A 19,041-nucleotide genomic window follows, 5' to 3' on the forward strand; every position below is an offset into this window, starting at 1 on the left:
AAGCAATTTCATTTGGAGTCAAGGTCATCGATCGTTTCGTCTCTCTCTTCTTCTCCTTCTTCCTCTTCTTCATCTCGAACACTTCCCATCAGTCGGACGCCATCTTGGAAACCAAAGAGACCGACCTTTTAAGTCTACGCGCCATCTTTCTTTATTTTCTTTTTTTAAAATTTTTTTTCTTTCTCTTTTTCTTTTTTTTTCCTATCTTTTCGAATACCTTGGCTTCTATCTCTGTCTTATGTCTCTCTCTTTCTCTCTCTCTTTCTCTCTTTCTCTCTCTCTCTCTCTTTCATTCTTCTTCTCTTTCTCGAGAAGCATTCCTGCACGAGCGTATTTCAATATAAACAATTGGCGAGCGAATTTTCCCCGACGCAAGCGGCAGTGATTTCTGGCCGACGTGATGGCGATGCCTCTGTCTGCGATCGCGACCCCGTGTACCCTCGTAAAGTTACTCCTTTCGAGTTTCTTCCTCTCTAAAGGAGACTGATCTTTTGTTTTCTTTTTCTTTTCCATTTTTTTTTCGTCTTTCTTTTTTAGCCTCTTTTACATCCATCTACTTTATCCCGGTTTCTTGTACTCTCTCTCTCTCTCTCTCTCTCCCTCTCTCTCTTACTCTTTCTCTCTTTTTCTACCTCTCCTTCTCTCTCTCTCTCTCTCTCTCTCTCTCTTTTTCTTTATCCTCTACTTTTCACTTTCTTTTCATTTCGAAGCTACTCACCAGTTCGAAGAAAGTTTGTCCTTTCGAAACGCGAATAGAATTCCATTCTTCTTGAAAAAGAAATCTCCTTCTTGGTCCTCTATCTTGAATGTACGCATGTAAGTATGTAACTAAAATTCCTATGTCTATCATTCAGTGACGATTGACAGATCTTCGATATAATATATGTTTATTCTTTGCGATTTTTCATATATATATATTTCTTTTATATATTCGTATTTATATATTTATACTTTTTTTATGTATATATATATACATATATATATATATATATATATATATATATATATATATATATATATTATGTATGTACACGTTTTATACAAAAATTCTTTTCGCTTCTTTATACATTAACTATGTATAGAATGTAACTGTATGTGTCCCATTTATGTATATCTGTGTGTATGTTCGTGTGTGTATTTATGTACGTTTATGTGTGTCCATATGTATGTATGTCTCATGTATATTTCTTTCTCCCTTTCTCTCTCTCTTTCTCGCACTCTCTCTCTCTCTCTCTCTCTCTCTCTCTCTCTGCGTCTCTCTTTTACGTCGTTCATACGATCCAGACGGCAATCAAGATCATTTGCGCTTACGTAAGATATAATTATAATACACTTTTTTTTTTGAGTTTTACATTTTCGAGCAAAGCGTCTTCGTATTTTGGCGGATGTCTCGAGAGAGATCCCTACGTACTTACTTACATATATATTTCGGCATTTGAAATCGAATTTTATAAAGAGGCTTGTGTCCTCGTCCTCTGTTAGTTAATCGTCACAAGACAATCTTAGTACATATTTATATTTATCACTTAACATTATAAATGATATTTAAGTACTCGAAAGTAACAGTACGTCGTGTTATCTACGGGAAAGAAAAAGAAAATATAAATGTATGTACGCGCACGCAATTGTGTTTGTGTTTATGTATGTCTGTATACGTGCACGCATGTGTATATGTGTTAGTATGTGCCTATCGTTCTCTCGCAAAGTACGTAAAAAAAATAGACGAAAACTTTTTCCTCTAATACCTAACTCGCGACATTTTCTTTTCACGTCGAATTTCTCTCGAGACAAAAACGCCGTCCGTTGAAAAAAAGAATTGATTCTTTTTATTCTTTCCATTTTTCTTCTTATCCCTTGTTGTTTTTGTTCCGTCTCTTTCTTTTTCTTCGTCTTCATCTTCATCTTCTTCTTCTTCTTCTTCTTCGTTGTCGTTATCACGTTCTTCTAGAAACGACCGTTCTTCTTAAAAATATTAGAAATTATCCCATATACCCCCTAGGTGCTCGACTAACTAACTAGCTCGACAATTGCCACATTTACTATTTTTAAACGTAGTAATCAAATATTTTTCCTTAATATCATTAGACAACCCTATACAACGCGATGATTTCTTTCTTTCGGGTATATTGTACAATATTTATAAAATAGAAAAAAGCACCGTCTCAAAAAAGTTCGATTTCAATTTTGACGTACATATACATACATATATATATATATACATATATATATATATATATTATATACATATACATATACATATACATATACATATACATATACATATACATATACATATACATATACATATACATATACATATACATATACATATACATATACATATACATATACGTATACGTATACGTATACATACATACGTACATACATACATACATACATACATACATACATACATACATACATACATATATATATTTCATATTATTTTATAACGTTTATCTATCTTTTTTTCTCTTTTAACGCATCCATACACACACACACACATTTTTTTCTCTCTTTGTCTTTCTTGCACACAAATATTCGCTCGCACACAAAGCTCGAGTAAACATTTTCTTTTTCTCTTTTTCACTCTTTCTTTCTCTCGCTCTTTCTCTCTCTCTCTTTCTCTGTTTCTCTCTTTTCTCTTTCTGGCTCCGATAATAACGTATCGATAACTTATCAAAAAAGACGCAGAGTTATGACGGGCGACTTTGAATATTTTTGAATTAAAAATATATTTCCATGCATCTCGTCGCGGTTCTGCTTCTGGACGCTTCGAATATTTCTATCTCTTTCTCGTTAAATATCACTCTCTCTCTCTCTCTCTCTTTCTCTCTCTCTCTCTCTCTCTCTTTATTTCTTTCCTTTTTTATTAGATATTTGCCGGTCATCGGATACGTTGATTTATCTAAAAAGAAAGCGTTTACAGCCGACGCGGCAACGGTTCAAAGAATATTTAAATATCGAGAGTGACAAGTTCGATTGTTGAATAAAAACAAAAAAAGTGAAAAAAAAAGAAGAAAAAAAATACCCGAATGTTTTTATTCGTCTTCATTACGCGAGAAGAACCGTCGTCGTGGCGGATATCGCGATGGCACTTAACACGCGCTCGCTCGTTAATTAAATTCGCTATTTTCTTTCTCTTTCTCTTTTTCTCTATCTCTATCTCTTTCTCTTTCGCTCGCTCTCGCTCTTTATCTCAGTAATTTAAGTAAAATCTCCCGAAACGTACAAATACCATATTTACAATCATCGTATGTTCGTTGGGTCGCTCAGATTGTTTTCATGATGACTAAAAGAAAGAAAAAAGAAAGAAAGGAAAAAAGAAAGAAACAAAGTAAGAAAAAAAAGTCCAACGTATATCATTTACGTTCTTAATTATTAAATAAATCATAAGGTCGAAAATAATTAAAATTGTTTAATAATTAATTCTTATCGTGCTACGTCGAGTTACATCACCTGATGATTGCATCTTGTCTATCTCTTGCGTTTTAACTCTTAATAACAAAATTAAAATATATATCGTCGTCATCCTCGCTACATATATATATATATATATATATATATATATATATATATATATATAAGTGTATATATATAAACAATTTACAAAAAATTTATAATTTATATTTATTACAATGTATTGAAGAAACACCGGTACGCAATTTAACATTTTTCCATATCTTCACAATATTCAGTAACATACAATTTTTCTTCAAACGCTTTTATCATAACCCTCTTAAAGGATAACGATCGAGTAATATCAAATGAAATGAGTAAATAGCAACGGAGAGATAAGAAAAACGAGTATTTACGTGGGTTGGGATTAACGGAAATAAATTAATTCCAAAAGAAATAGTAAATATATAAGAACAATGCAAAAGAAAGCACTGTGTGCACAAGAACATAATAAAAAAGAGGAACAAGAGAAACAAAGAAAAAAAAAGAGAAAGAGAGAGAAAGATAAAGAGATTTCAAAGATTTGATAATAAGTAGAAAATTTCAAAGGAATGAATATGATTAAAATGAAATAGAAAAGATTGCTCTTTGTAGGACTATATTTCCGAATAACAAAATCTTCTAGTCGAATAACATATAGAAAAAGATATACATACATACATATACATATACATATATATATATATATATATATATATATATGAGTATGTATATACATATATATATGTACATATGTACATACATATATACATACATACATACATACATATATATATATATATATATATATATATATATATAGAGAGAGAGAGAGAGAGAGAGAGAGAAAGAGAGAGATTTCGTAGAACACGTCAAGGCGAAGGATGACTAAGGTTCCTGGCATGACTCGACCTAACGGCGAGTACTCGACGCGAAGATCGATTCCTTGAGATAACACCGCGAAAAGATCTTTTCTCTAGCGGGCTGCGCTTTCTTAACTCTGCCGTTGCTCGATTATAAATGCTAATTTATGATTTCCTCGCGTCACCTCTTTCTCCCTTTCTCCTCCTCTCTCTCTCTTTCTATTTCTATCTCTATCTTTCTCTCTCCTCTTTAATTCTATGATATACACCGTACAGTCATACGTATCACGGCCAGGCTTGACTTTTATCCCTCTCTCATTCTCTTCTTAACTCGATCATTTTAAAATGTGTATATGTGTGTGTATGTGTGTATGTGTTGTGAGAGAGAGAGGGAGAAAGAGAGTGTTAACGGTGTTCTTGGATGCTGTCGGGCCACTAACTTGGCGCCTCTGATTTTCTTCTCCGACAACGTCTTCATTACGTCTTCCTTTCCTCTTATTTTACGCCGATGTCTTCTTCTTCTTCTTCTTCTTTTTTTTCTTCTTTCTTTCTTCTTCTTTTTCTCTCTCTTCTTCTTCTTCTTTCTTTTCTTTCTTCGTCGACTTCCATCAGCTGCAACTTTCGACTTCTCACGTTTCTATTCGACGACGATGCTGAATAAGGTCAACCCACGATCGAATAAATCTCGTTGATGATCCTAAAGAAATTCGAAGGATTCGATTTCCTCCTCGTTGATCGCCGAGCTAAGTGTCGAGGTAAGATGGCGACGATGATGATGATATTATGCGGAAGCTAGCTGCCGCCAAACAGAGTGTCACATCGGGGACATGTAAGGCCAATTGAAGCTGCTACCACTGAGCAACATATCTCTGATGAGTGTCTCGATCGGCGTCTTGCCAACCAAACGGACAAAGAACAATTGCTCGATCACCTGCGAGGATACAGTCCTCAACGATGGTAATCGTAACAAGAGTTTGCCGAACCTCGTTGGTTGATTCGGATATTGGGTCCTACAATACTCCTCGAGGGCACACTGGGATTTCTCTTGAAGGGATTCGATGTGAGCCACGTCGGACAGTCCGCAGGCATCTGTAGAAAACAACAGAAAGAAAAAGAAACGATCAGGTTAACGAATGATTTTGGAAAATTTTTTTCATTTTTTTTTGGAAAGTTGCGGAATTTTGGCTTAACGTTAAAATGCTCTAACCGAACAAATTGAATGAAATTTTTTGTATTGAAAATTTTTTCGAAGAATAAAAAGACGTAAAGGTATGCATGTAACATGTAAGTATGTATATATTATAATAATTGACAATACTTGGAGAATAATTATTGATCAGTATTTGGATAATAATTAGAATGATTAAGTGTATACTTATATATACTATACTCAAGTAAATATATACATACATATATATATATATATAAATATATATATATATATAATAAGTATGTATATAGTTAAATAAAAAAAATACTTGCATATATATAAATAAATTATATATGTATATCTATAGATGTATGATTATATATTTATTAATAATGAAGTATATATATAACCTCATTAAAAATACTTATTATCATAATAAAATTTTTTCTAAATCATAGTCTGGATTGGTCTTCATTGAAAATTTAGATAAAGAAACTAAGCTATGATTCGATAACGGAAACGAGGATGGACAGCTACAAGATAGAAAGAGAGAGAGAAAGAGAAAGAGAAAAAGAGAATCTCCAACACAGTATGGGGGTAGTATTTCAAGGGCCTCATGGGGTTGCCGCGAAAGCTGCCCTCGGGCCACCAGACACGCAGTCAAATGAGACTCGGATGTTGGAATGCGAGCCAACTAGTGGAGAGGAGAGGAAAGAGCAAGCAAGTAGAAGAGAGAGAGAGAGAGAGAGAGAAAGAGAGAAAGTCTCTCACGCTGCCCGTGCAAATGTCAGACTAATCACGTGGGGTGTCCTCTTGTTTCAACGTGGCGCTCCTCGGGAAACGCGCGAGCGCGATAATCCGCACTATTGTTTTGCTGCGCTGAAAATTCATCTTCTCTTTCAGCAGCGTAACGTTTCGCTCTTATATACCTACACGTCCTCGTCCTTTCTATGTCTATCCTGATCTCTTTCTCTCTCTCTTCTTCGTACGTGAGAGCTGGTTTTCAAAAAAGAGAAACCGCTCGTCATAGAGGAAAAGTAAAAACGTTCGTTTCGTTTCATGATTCTTCTTCTGTCTCTTTCTCTCTCTTTCTTTCTTTTTCTGTTATTCACTCTTTCTCCCTTGCTGCGTTACCGGTAGTTTTCTGATCCATGCATATAGTAAAGCTAGGTAAAGCTCTACAAGCTCGTTAGCGTGTATTCTCGTTTTGATATACTTAAATGTATCGTATTATGGATTGTAGTAAGTTTCACATATCGAATTATTTGTTATGAATTGTTATCGTCGTTCTAACATGATGAGGTTAACGATCTCTCGTTATAGGTTAAAATTATTTTATTCGTTTTGAAGTATTAATTAAAGAACTCGTTAATTTTTTATACTTTCAGATATGATACTGCATGTGTATATATATATATATATATATATATGTATATATATATATATACATGTATATATACAGTTTGCTATATATATTCATATATATATACATATATTTAAATATATATATATATATGTATGTATATATACATATTCATATACAAGAAAAAATAATACGGATGTATACTTTTACCTACGTAAAAAAGTTTTGAATGAATTAGATGCGATGACAAATGTTAAGCTATATTTCTCAAATATCTCACGACGAATAGATAGACGTTTATCTTATCTTTGTACATGTAAAGATAATAGATTTGACTTTTTGAAAGGTCGCAATTGAAAATGATCATCTTCGATTACGCCTCGCGTGAAACACGTACAGTTGTATCAGTTGGTTGAGTTAGATAAGATCTCGTCACCAAATTTTGCTAAAACAAGAAGAAAGAAAAAAAAACAAAGAAAAAAGAAAACATGATAGAGGGACGTTCTAAGAGCTCTCCCTTTTTTTTAGGTAACATTACGAATTCGTCGAGGCTAAAAGCGCGTTCCGTCTCTTGCCATTTCATTATCGCGACTCTAAGAGTGTTTCCGTGAAATGAGAGAGAGAGAGAGAGAGAGAGAGAGAGAGAGAGAAAGAGAGAGATCTACCATCGAAGAACACGAGGAGAGACGAGAAATCGTTTTATCGATGGTACAATACGCGTGGAAAATCAGGGGAGCGGCCAATATGTGTAAATCGGCCTTGCTGGGTAGTTTAGTCATCGTACGACATATACGTATACACGTATAGATATAGAGACACACACACACAGATACATATACATACTAAGAGATAGGACTGAGGGTGGAGAGCTTTTTGCGGTCCCGATGGAACAAAACGTCATTTCGCGTTGCCGCCCCGTAATGCCTCTAGTCTCCTCTACCACGCACATATATATATATTCTTTTGTGTGTGTGTGTGTGTGTGTATGTGTATGTATAGATGTGCGGTAGGACCGACCGCGTACACAGAAGCTATAGGCGGATTCCTTTGTGGCGGCCACGTGCGCGTAATGGGCCATTACGCGTACGTATGGAAATAATGCGATTTGCATTTCGAAACGAAGCGTTCTATGCATCCTTCGTGTGCGGAAACCAGAATCTTCTTTCCTTGCTTTTTTCTTTTTTTTTCTTTTTCTTCCGCTTCTTTCTCTTCTTATTCTTTTTCTTCTTCGTCTTCTTGCTATTTCTCCTGTTATTTATTTTCTACGTACGACGATCTTGCGTTATTATTAGATAGTCGATGTTAATCGGTATGATATCGAGCTTTATCGAGTTATTCATTATCGTTCGCTTCTCTTTTCATCGAAAATCTTTCTCTCTTTATCCTTTTGTATTTGATTTTAGTGTATATTACGATAAGCGTGAAGCTCGATGAAATTTCAACGCGTCTTTCACGCTTCGTCGGTACGTTTGAAAACACGCGATAGTCGTCGACAAATCTGAATAATTCGAAGGAGAACGTGTAATAGGAGAGACGATCGAAGAAATATTGGTAATAAAATCAATCGGAAATTCTTTATAGAGTTTACTAACCATCGTCGTCACTGTCGTTTTACTCTCTCAATTATGAAGGAGGAGAAAGACGCCATTTTTATAGTCGGAGACATCGTAGCATACGAGCAATGAAATCACCGTCAGAATCGAAGAAGAGAGTCGGAGGTGGGGAGGAGAAGGCTGAAGGAGCAAAGATAAAGAGAGAGAGAGAAACAGAGAATGACGATAATGATAATGATGATGACTATGACGATGATGATGACGATGATGGTGCCATGTTCAATTTAGGCGTCGAGGCGAGTCGATGTATTTGTTTCGTTCGCGATCGACGAGTAGTTCAATTAAAGGAGACCGCAAGGAATCCGCCAACGCGCGACCAATAAACAAACCGTCGGATTGGCCTATCCGATGTCGTCAGCGCCAATTCACCGCATCAATTCGAATAATGCCGTTGAGTGGCGTCTCACTCTCCCTCTACTTCTCTATCCCGCTATATCTTCTTTTTCTCTTCTCTTCCTTACTATTCCTTTTTCTTACGTACGTACTTAGTTACTTACTTACATATACTTCTCTCTTTATTCACTCTTCTCATTTGCCGCTTGCACGCGTTAAACGCTAAATGCCCTGGCGCCTTGTTGACCGAGCACCATCGTAAATTAACCAATCTCAAACCTCTGGGCGCTCTCCTCTTCCTTCTTCTTCTTCTTCTTCTTCTTCTTCTTCTTCATTCCTCGGAGAGCTCTTCTTTCATTCGGATTTTTATTTTGTGTGTACGTGTATATCCGTGTATATGCGTAATGCGTGCGTGCGTGCATGCGTTCGTGTTATTTTTCTTTTTTTATTTTTTATTATTGACGTGATTTATCCTATTTTATTTTGTTCCAATTGAAAATTCTGAGAGCTTTCAAAAGGATATTCTTTAAGAGGGTAGCAAATCATTCGTATTTTTTTAATGAAAATCATTTTAATGCGGCCTGTTAAAAATCGTTTTTTGCCGATGAAATTCGGTAAAAATCGTTTGGGTGTAATGTCCGATTAATATCATTTTTATCCGAGGTTCGATGTAAATCGTTTTCCTTTTCTTTTTTTAATAATCCTTTCGGAGAATTAACAAACGGAGAAAAAAGTCGATTTATATCGAGAGATACGCGAGTATTTGAGCGGCGTTCGACATTTTCTATGGATTTCGAATTCTCTCTCTTTCTCTTTTTCTCTCTTTCTGTCTTTTTCCCGGTTAATTACGGACGTTCTTGCTCGAGGAGTTATTTACGTTGATACGAAGATAACGGTATCGAATGGCGCTTCTTCGAATGTTTCCACGGCCGATATATACAGTGACTCGCTCGTTCGCTTTTCTGCATCGTTCGAGAACTCCTATCGAGCTTGTCACCCTTAACGAACTCGACGATCCCGATTACTTTGAGATTTCTCGCACGCGATTTATATCGATTGCTTGTGCGAGCTAAGGGACTTTAAACGAATCCTACGAGTCTACGATCTTCCTTAGAAAATAGCGATAAATAAAAAATATCAAAGTTACGAGTTGTAATCAGTGGATTGTAAATCTTAATGTTTTATTTTGAATTTTTAGGAAGTAGATAGAACGTTATCGTACAGCAGACAGATCATATCTCACGTTTCATATTACGTATCATATTGAAAATATTATTTATTTGATATTAGATAAAATTTTTTTATCGTTCATATAAACTATCAAAATACAAGTATAATCATCTGAATAAATATATCTATCTCTAAAATAATATCTTAAATAATATCTTGTATAATTAAATAACGATTACACTGATTATTTGACTATACAAATAATATATAAGAAATATTTAGAAAAGAAAAAATATTTGGTAAAAGATTAATTATCGAGTAAAAATGATCACTGTATTCTTTCGAGTATTCCGTGTAATAATTTCTTTACTTTCACTTCTCCCATTAAGCTTTCAAATGACATTTCAATTATTATCAATTATTGTTCAATATTTTTCTGCGAACAAACGTCATAAAAACAAAAGAAAAGAATAAAAAGAAGGAGTAGAACAGAGAAGAAAAAAAAAACAGAAAAAAAGAAGAAGAAGACGAAGAAGGAAGAAGACAAATCTTCGACCTTAATATCACGACGACGAAACCTTCGATCTTCCATCTCCGACACGATAATCCGAAAGAATATGTACATCCTACTGGTAATCTCTCTGGTGTGGGAGGGGGTTGAAAAGGGGGAAATGGTGGGATAGCAGGCAGAAAGTCGTCAGTTCAGCAGAAGCTTCCTAAGAAAGCCAAGACGAGGACGAGAAAGAACTCGACAATGCAAAAGACGGTAAGACTCTATAGAAACGTCGTGTACGTACGTAAAACTTCTCTGTGGCACGATTTGCGATTTCCTTCGCACATACATACATACTAGACGTATACAGATATCTAACATACAAGTATAAAGAAAGAGAGAGAAAGAGAGAGAGAGAAGGAGAGAGAAATAGAAAGGATAGTAATATATAGGTACCTATATGTAAGAGAGAGAGAGAGAGAGAGAGAGAGAGAGAGAGAGAGAGAGAGAGAGAGAGAGAGAGAGAGAGACGAAAGTCGCGAGACGGTGTCGGTGAAATCACGAAGTGGGAATCTCTACCGAGAAGAAGGTGTCCGCGTCTCTCCTTCTTTCAATGTATGCACGCGTACAAATAAGGCGTCCGGAGGAGACAAATGACGCGGAGAGGGATCAGCGTGGCCCGACACAAAGCATCCCCTGAGCACCCTTCCCGAGTCGGAGGTGACGTCACTGACAATGGAAGGTCGAGCTGTGATTAAAGATCGAGAGACTCCGTAAAAACTCCTTGAAAAGTGCCGTGGAGGTGGTGGAGGAGGATGACTACGATAGAGAGAGAGAGAGAGAGAGAGAGAGGACAGGCGGACCTACCGGCGTGAAATATTGCCTCCGTGCCACCCGACAGCTATATGACATTTCCGAAGGGCATGGAAGAATTCTCGCGACTCTCTTTCTCTCTCTCTCTCTTTCAGACTCAATCTCTGGTATTCTTTGCCTCCCACTCTCCACATTTTATTCCCGGATAACCTTCCCTTCGTCGTCTTCGACTTTCTTCCTCTTCCATTTTTCCTTTTTTTTTCTTTTCTTCCTTTTTTCCACGACTTCGATTAATTTCGAATGAAAACGCTCGGAACGTTCTGCTCGTTAAGCTGAACTATCTCTATCTTTTGCTCTCTCTCTCTCTCTCTCTCTTTCTCTCTTTATTTCTGCAGAGGTGAGGATTAGCTTGAAGTGAATCAGCGTGATACCGGAAGGGGGTTGTGGGGTGCGAGGATTCGTCGAGTATCACGACAAGAAGAAGTCCTAGTGAAAATAAGGAAAGATGGAGGCCGTCGTGCAAAGAGTAAGCGACCGCGAGAATGAGAAAGAGAGAGAGAGAGAGAGAGAGAGAGAGAGAAAGGGAGAGAAAGAAACAGAAAAAGAGAGAGAGAGAGAGAGAGCGAGGAAGTTCATTACGATCGTCCGTAGGCCACGATCGCGCCTTGATAACTCCTGATTACGGCGAGGGATACGCGCGCTCACGAGGTATAATTTACCGTGCTTAATTCGCGTCTTGTAACAGGTGACTTACATTAATGGCTTCTATCTCTCCCGCAGACTGTGCGCGCGAGCATGCCGGACTCGTCGGCGAGAAAGAGAAGAAGAAGAAAAGGTGGTAGTGGTGCTGCTGTTGGTGAAGGAAGAAGAGGTGAAAGAGGAGGAGGAGGAGGAGGAGGAAGAAGTTGCTTTATCGCTCGTCTCAACTCCGAAGAACGGGAATCCTCGCGATCTGTGCACCTTTCGAGTTTTATCCTTCGCCACGGTGAGCGGTTAATTTCGCATCGAACGAAGTCCTTTCAAGCGAACTGGATAACGGAAGTGTCCGTGTCATCGTTCTCATATATTAACCGTAATCGCCTCGATGATTTTTCTGACTAACGATAAATTCGTTTAACAAATCGAGAAACGTATCGAGTAAAATTTTCTTTCGACGATGTAGTCATTTCAAGATAAATTTCAATTTCTTATTTTAGTTTTAAATTCGATTTAATGGTTTTCCTTGTTTTCTTCTTTTTTTTTCTAAATCTTTTGAATTACTTTTAAAAGAAATCGTCGTTAAACCAAGTTGATTAATTTGATTTATTTTGGGATGATTGTGTATCGAGAGAAAGTCAATGAATTAGAGAGTTCGATACGTTTGGATAAAAGATTTGCATAAGAATTGTTTGCATAAGGATTGTTAAGAATGTATATACGCGTTAATCGTATCGTAAATCTAACGCGATTTGTTAATTTCCATGACTTCGTAATGGCCGTCGTAAAGGAGACAACAAGAAGGCCAACGACGGTTTGCTTGGAAAATGACGTAGACTGTTAAAGGCGAACAAGAGCATGTCGATCGTGCGTTACTTCGATTTACGTTCCTCTTTTTTGTCGAGTTCTTGCGACAGAGAAGGAACGATAATTATCGGCTTGAGTACTCAACAACTTGACGACCGATTCCTCGGCCATAAGTTAATAAATGCATAAACGTCGATCGACTGACGACGGACGTTCAATCGTATACAGGGGAAAAAAGATCTAGGCGAACGACTTGTTTAAAGTTTCGAAATAGAATACAACGATGATTATCTATCTACCTGCCTATCTATCTATCTATCTATCTATCTATCTATCTATTTATTTTCTTCTCTAATATTCATTCCGTTGTAAAACAGGTGGAATTTAGATGCAATGATAATATACTCTTTTTTTCCTTTGGAATTAATATCTCGTATCAAATTAATCAAACTCTGTCTGATTTTACAGTAATATTTTCGCCTTGTTCTTATATTAATGTCCATTATAATATTACATTATAGTATTATATATACTATACTAATGTAATATATACTATACTATAGTATCTATATATATATATATATATATATATATATATATATATATATATATATATATATATATATAAGTATAGTGATATATACGTATGTGTGTGTGTGTGTAAATATTAATATAAATAAATAGTATATATATATTACTAATATATTATTAATATATATATTATATATAATAATCTTAAGTATACATATAATTAAGATTAATAGTCAACTTGTCCTAATGAACTTTTTTCTAATCTTCTTCTAATCTCTCTTTCGATCTTACATATGTAGATTTTATATCACTGTTTTATTTAACGATTTATTCCTTTGCATTTCTTTCGTTTTAACCTTCTTTGCAGGCTTACATTGCAGAATAGTCTTCCTCTCTCTCTTTCTTTCTCTCTCCTTCTCTTTTCTCTTATCTTCTCCATTTTCTTGCCGAAATTTCTCATTTGAATATCGTAGGACCGATCAATTCATACTCTTCTTGTTTGAAGGCGTCTCAATGACCGACCGGTCGGAGATTATCCAATAAAAGTGCTTCTACGCAGGCAATTATGAGATTTTGATGTACGTCTGGGCGCCTCGAACTTCCTCCTGAATGAAATTTCACTCAAGTCAAAGTGGGAAGAAGGAAAGGGTAGGTATCGTCCAGAAGATAAAAGGATGTTACGTCGCGTCGTCGTTGTCGGTCAATGTCGTCGTTGTCGAATCGGTTGAACCATTCATTTCTATCTTTCACTCTGAGACGAGCCTCAGTAACTGGACGAGAGACGCTTTATGCGTCGTTGAATCGAAAGCGTTATGTCGTAACGTCGACGACGACGACGAAGGACTAATTAAGTTTTCCCTCATCCGATAATTCTCTGGTAGACTCGTCAAATTTTGGCTCGTTGAGACGAACAATCGTTTCCTCTTATTCTTTATGCGTTCAAAATACGAATTCTCTTTTAAAATTCAATCAAACTGTTTAAGTTTTTGTTTTGGCACACATTTTTGTTCGTCAATCTCGTTCGATAAAATATTTTTATTCCGACGCATAATGATTGGAATTATTTTAATATATTATCTTGAATATTAACGAATGAATGAATGAATGAAAGAATGAGATAGAATAAATGAATGAATTAATGAATGAATGGGAAAAAAATAAATAAATAAAAGTGGCAAATGGAAGAATTTATTTGCAATTTGAAGATCAATTGTTACCTAACTTTGTGTATTTTCATAAATATTTACTTATCTATATATATGCGTTGAAAAGAAATCTCCAAAATAAAAGAAAAAGTATTTTATAAAAGAGAAAGAAGGAAAGTAAGAGAAATAAAGTAAATAAAAAAGATAGCAAGAGAAAGATAGTAAGGGAAAGTGAGTATGTAAACACGTATGCATTTTTATATTTATGCAGGCGTTTTAAATAAACAATTAATGATATCGATTAATCAGTTTCTTAGCTAATAGATAAATACTTACATAATAAAAAAAAGGGAAAACAAAGAAAAAAAAGTAAAGAAAAAAAAAAGAAACACGAAAGGATCTCGTGGTTTTTCGATTATTATCTCGATCATTAGATCGTTAAATCACTTATATTTTTGTTGTTGTTATCGCGATGGTGGAACGACGGTTAGTAAATTCAGTGATGGGACTCGAGTGCTTTTGAAACGAATTTAGTTGGTTGGGAATAAGCAAAAGGAAGAAAAGAGGAGTGCGAGAAAAGAAAAGAGAAGAAAAGAAAAGACGAGGAAAGAAAAGAAAAGGAAAGAAAAGAAAAGAAAAGAAAATAAGAAAGGAAGAAAGAGTGTCGGTATATCGGATATCACAATATTGTGAGGAGGTGCCTTTTCGCGGTATAATGGACGCACACGGGTCCAGGGCACGCGATAATTATCATAACAAGGAGCGTATTTAGAGATGCCTCCTTCCTATCGTGCTAACGCATCAGGGCGACACGCATTTAAACCGAGATACACGCCATAGCCCGCGTTTAGTTACGAAGCGTCCCGTTTAGGAGGAACATTGTCATGTTAATAAACGACAATGCCAATCCTATTACGACGTTTCGTCTCCATTTCGTCTTTCTATTTCTCCCTCTTTCACACTCCAACCCTTCCGCCCTTCCGAGATTCACTTTCATTTTTTTTATTTCTCTTTCTTCCTCCATCCATTCCTCACCATTGCGAGCAGGTAGCGGTGGTTGGTTCGAAGCAGGTACTACGAAGGTCAAGTTTCTCTTTTCTTCTTGATGTTTTCTCTCTCTCTCTCTCTTTTTCTTATCCTTTCTCTTCATCGACATACTAGTCGTATTGGCCTACCAAGCTCGTCCTGGTTTCTCTCTTCCTTTTTTATTTTTCTCTCATCTGCTTTTCTCTCTCTCTCTCTCTCTCTCTTTCTTGATGCAAGCAGTGTGACACGGACGACCGGTTTCGAGAGCACCCGGGGGCTAAATGTCAACAACGGCATAACGGCCTGGTTAGAGGATTACCCTTAGAGAGCTAGGCCGTGGTGAGGGTAGCGCCAGACAAAAGGTCGTGAACTTTCTACGTGTCATAATCTGTCTGAGAGGATTCACGGCCTCTTCTCCGCGATAGACCGGTAACGTCGTCGTCGTCTTCGTCGTCGTCGTCGTCATCGTCGTCGTCGTTATCTGTAAAATCTTTCACATTTCTACCTTTCTTCGTTCCGTCGAAAAGGCTCTCGGTACATACATACGTACGTACGTACGTACATATATATATATATATATATATATATATATATATATATATATATATAGATGTATAGATATATCTTAAAGCTGATACTATTTCTATATTGTGAAATGGCGGAATTGTGAAATTGTGAAAGAGAGGGAGAGAGAGAGAACCATTGCATGTTGCTAAATCCCGAAACACGAGGGTCGCGACGTCGACATTGAGACGGGGGGATTAACGAGTCTCTCCTCGCCATTTCCATGCTTATTTCGAATGGCCGATGATATCAAACTCCCTCGCAAAGTAGTTAAGCATATATGTATGTATGTGTATTCGCGTATACTTTAGAGAAAAGGGTTACTCGATTATTCGGACATAGGAGTTGAACGAATTTTTTGTTAAACGGACGAGTATGTATAACTACTGTGTTTAATTTCGTGACGTTTGAGAAGGGTCAATTGGATTAATACGAAAAATCTCTGTTTAGTTTCTTCTACTTTCTGATTTTGTATATTTCCAAGAAAAATTTGTGAAGGGACGATGAATATTAGAATTTTCAATTTTAATACGTGTAGCACTAAATACTATTAGAATTATTATCTACAATACATATGAGAATCATTGATATCTAAAGACTTTGGAACGTCGCGTGTTATTATTAAAAATGTCAATAATATGCTGATCGTAAATCGCTTAACTCTATTCGTACTCGTATTTACTCATTTATCAGTAATATTTTTTCATGCATTTCGATAACTAATACGTCCGATCGTAATAAACAAGTCTGAACGTAAAGCAAATATTTTTTCTCCTTGCGATACTTCGTCTTCGAAACAATAAATGGTTTAGTCTTTTTTAGGACACCCTTTACGTTAACACATTACTGGGACAATACACAAAGTAAAAAAAAAAAGAGAAAAGAAAAGAAAAAGAGAAAAAAGAAAGAATATGCGAGATTGCGCGTTGAAACACTCGAGCTCGATTTTACGACGGTCGGAGATTCTAATAAAGGGACAGCACGACCCTTTTGCGATAATAGTTCGTGCGTCCACGTTCAGCTATGAAACTATGGAGAATCGAAGGTCGGTCGCGAAGCACGAATGAAAACGATGGTAAGGGTGAATGCCAGCGCGAGAAACCTATTGATAAATTCAGTGGCTATCGTAAACAATGGCGCAACAATGTCAATTATGCGAGCACCGATCGGCCGGGTAATTAATTGGCTACCGAGCTTGACTTCGCCCTCGTAATTAATTGTAACCGATCCTGACCGCATACTAGCGCCCTTTACCGATCACATAAATGGTAAGGGGAATTTGGAAAAACGAGTTCTCTCAATAAATCTCTCTGGTTTTACGATCGAAGTACATATTTGTATCTTCGATACGGAAAGTGATATGTTTAAAATTGTTTCTATATGTATGCGTAGTTGTTTGAACATGAATATGTTTGTATACACGCGTGCGTGCGCGCATGTACATATATGTATATATATGGATTTATAAATATAAATGCACTGTACATATACTTATAACACGAGTACATTAAGTGCATGTACAACCACGAATACATTTTTATTTGCAGATATACGAATGCACTTTATAGTAGGTATTTACGTACGAACATCGTGAGTTTGAAAATGATCGTTTGAATACCGATTTATTCTGAAACGGCTGATTAAAAAAAAAAGAAATTACATAGTTATTATCTCATAGGAATACGAATAATAAATCTTTCTATAGGAGATATAGGTAATAATAATAGTACATCGTAGATAGACCGTAAAGAAAATGCGTTTTCCTACAATAGTATCAATCGTTAAGAGATAGATACTCTCTTTCTCTTTGGACGGATAGTAGGTTGGCGCGCGAGTTTTGCGCCGGAATGATCGTGTGGGCGCGTAATGTATTCTTGGGATAGACAATGTGGCGAACACGTGGGCTATAGAAGCCAAGTCGACCGGACTTGGGACCCCATAATGAAGCGTTGACGCGAGCATGAAACGAGCACCGCTCGAGACAATGGAGTGATTGAGCGCGGGTAACGCCAAAGGGTTGCCCGACGTCAACCCCGGGGTGAAAATGTCAGTAACCAAATGTCAGGTCTTGCCTCGAGCCTTCATGAGCTACGAGTTCCCTCCCTCTCTTTCTATTTTCTCTTTTTCTTTCCTACGCTCGTTTTCTCCATTGCACCTACCCATCGAAGCCAACCACATCATCCCCCACCCTCGCTTTTTAATTTTTTTTTCTCGAATCGTCGAATATTTCTTCACGAAGAATCACCTCGTTCTGATAGGACAAGCGATACTTTTTCTGATCCTTTTAAACAAATAGGTCCGTTATAAAAATGGAAAAAGAGAAAGAGAAAAGAAAAGGAGATATTAATTTCTCCTGGAAACGAATACGACAGTTTAAAAGATTAAAGTTTAACATTTTAATTAGATTTTCAAATTAAAAAAAAAAAGGGGAAAAAAAGAAAAACACGATATAGGAAGGTATATAAAAATTGATCGCTTGCTTCTTCGTTCGTTCTTTACGAGGAACATTTACTCCTCAAAAGAAAAATGCATTTATTGGAATAGAACGTGCTCGCGGAAAGTAATAAAATTCTTTATAATGAAATTCTTTTAATAGAAATTCTTAAGTGAACTTTTGAAGACTCTGATTTAATTGTTACGACGATTTCAACGACGATCCAAACTACTTTGCCTCATATAAAACTACTATCGTTGTGAAATTGTGAACGAGAAGGATGAATTCGATACTAATAGCAAGTTTTTTATGGTAGCTTATTGCGCAAGGAAAGTGCTTCGAGGCGACAACTTTAAAGCCACTCTCGTGGCTTCCGGTGGCTATCAAAAGCCACGACGGCGAAGGGAATAATCATTTTTGACGGTTTTGAGACGGCAAAAAGGGTTGTTGCCTACCCAAGAGAAAACGATGAGGCGAGAATCCGTTGAGAGAAGAAGGGATACACAACATCGTCGTCATCCTCGAGAAACGGAACCACTCGTCGTGGCATATTTTATACGCGCGAGCTCTAACGCGTGCGAGAGAAAGAGAAAGAGAGAGAA

General features: G+C 36.4%; 1 protein-coding gene and 1 long non-coding RNA gene across 3 annotated transcripts in view; one reads left to right on the top strand and one right to left on the bottom strand.

The window, feature by feature from the left end:
- Window positions 1-963: 963 nt before the first annotated feature.
- Window positions 964-19,041, bottom strand: part of LOC127062201 (COUP transcription factor 2) — a 119,407-nt gene continuing 101,329 nt past the window's right edge. For both annotated transcript variants that reach the window (XM_050989973.1, XM_050989974.1), the window contains exon 4: window positions 964-5,390. In XM_050989973.1, coding sequence (XP_050845930.1) covers window positions 5,116-5,390 — 275 coding nt within the window. In that variant the 3' untranslated portion in view covers window positions 964-5,115. The remainder of the gene's footprint in view (window positions 5,391-19,041) is intronic.
- LOC127062209 (uncharacterized) lies at window positions 10,255-12,432 on the top strand. Its single transcript, XR_007781081.1, has 2 exons — window positions 10,255-11,944; window positions 12,017-12,432. It is a non-coding gene; the product is annotated as an uncharacterized LOC127062209 (long non-coding RNA).

The sequence above is a fragment of the Vespula vulgaris genome, chromosome 3 (genome assembly GCF_905475345.1).
Source record: "Vespula vulgaris chromosome 3, iyVesVulg1.1, whole genome shotgun sequence".
Taxonomy (NCBI): Eukaryota; Metazoa; Arthropoda; class Insecta; order Hymenoptera; family Vespidae; genus Vespula; species Vespula vulgaris.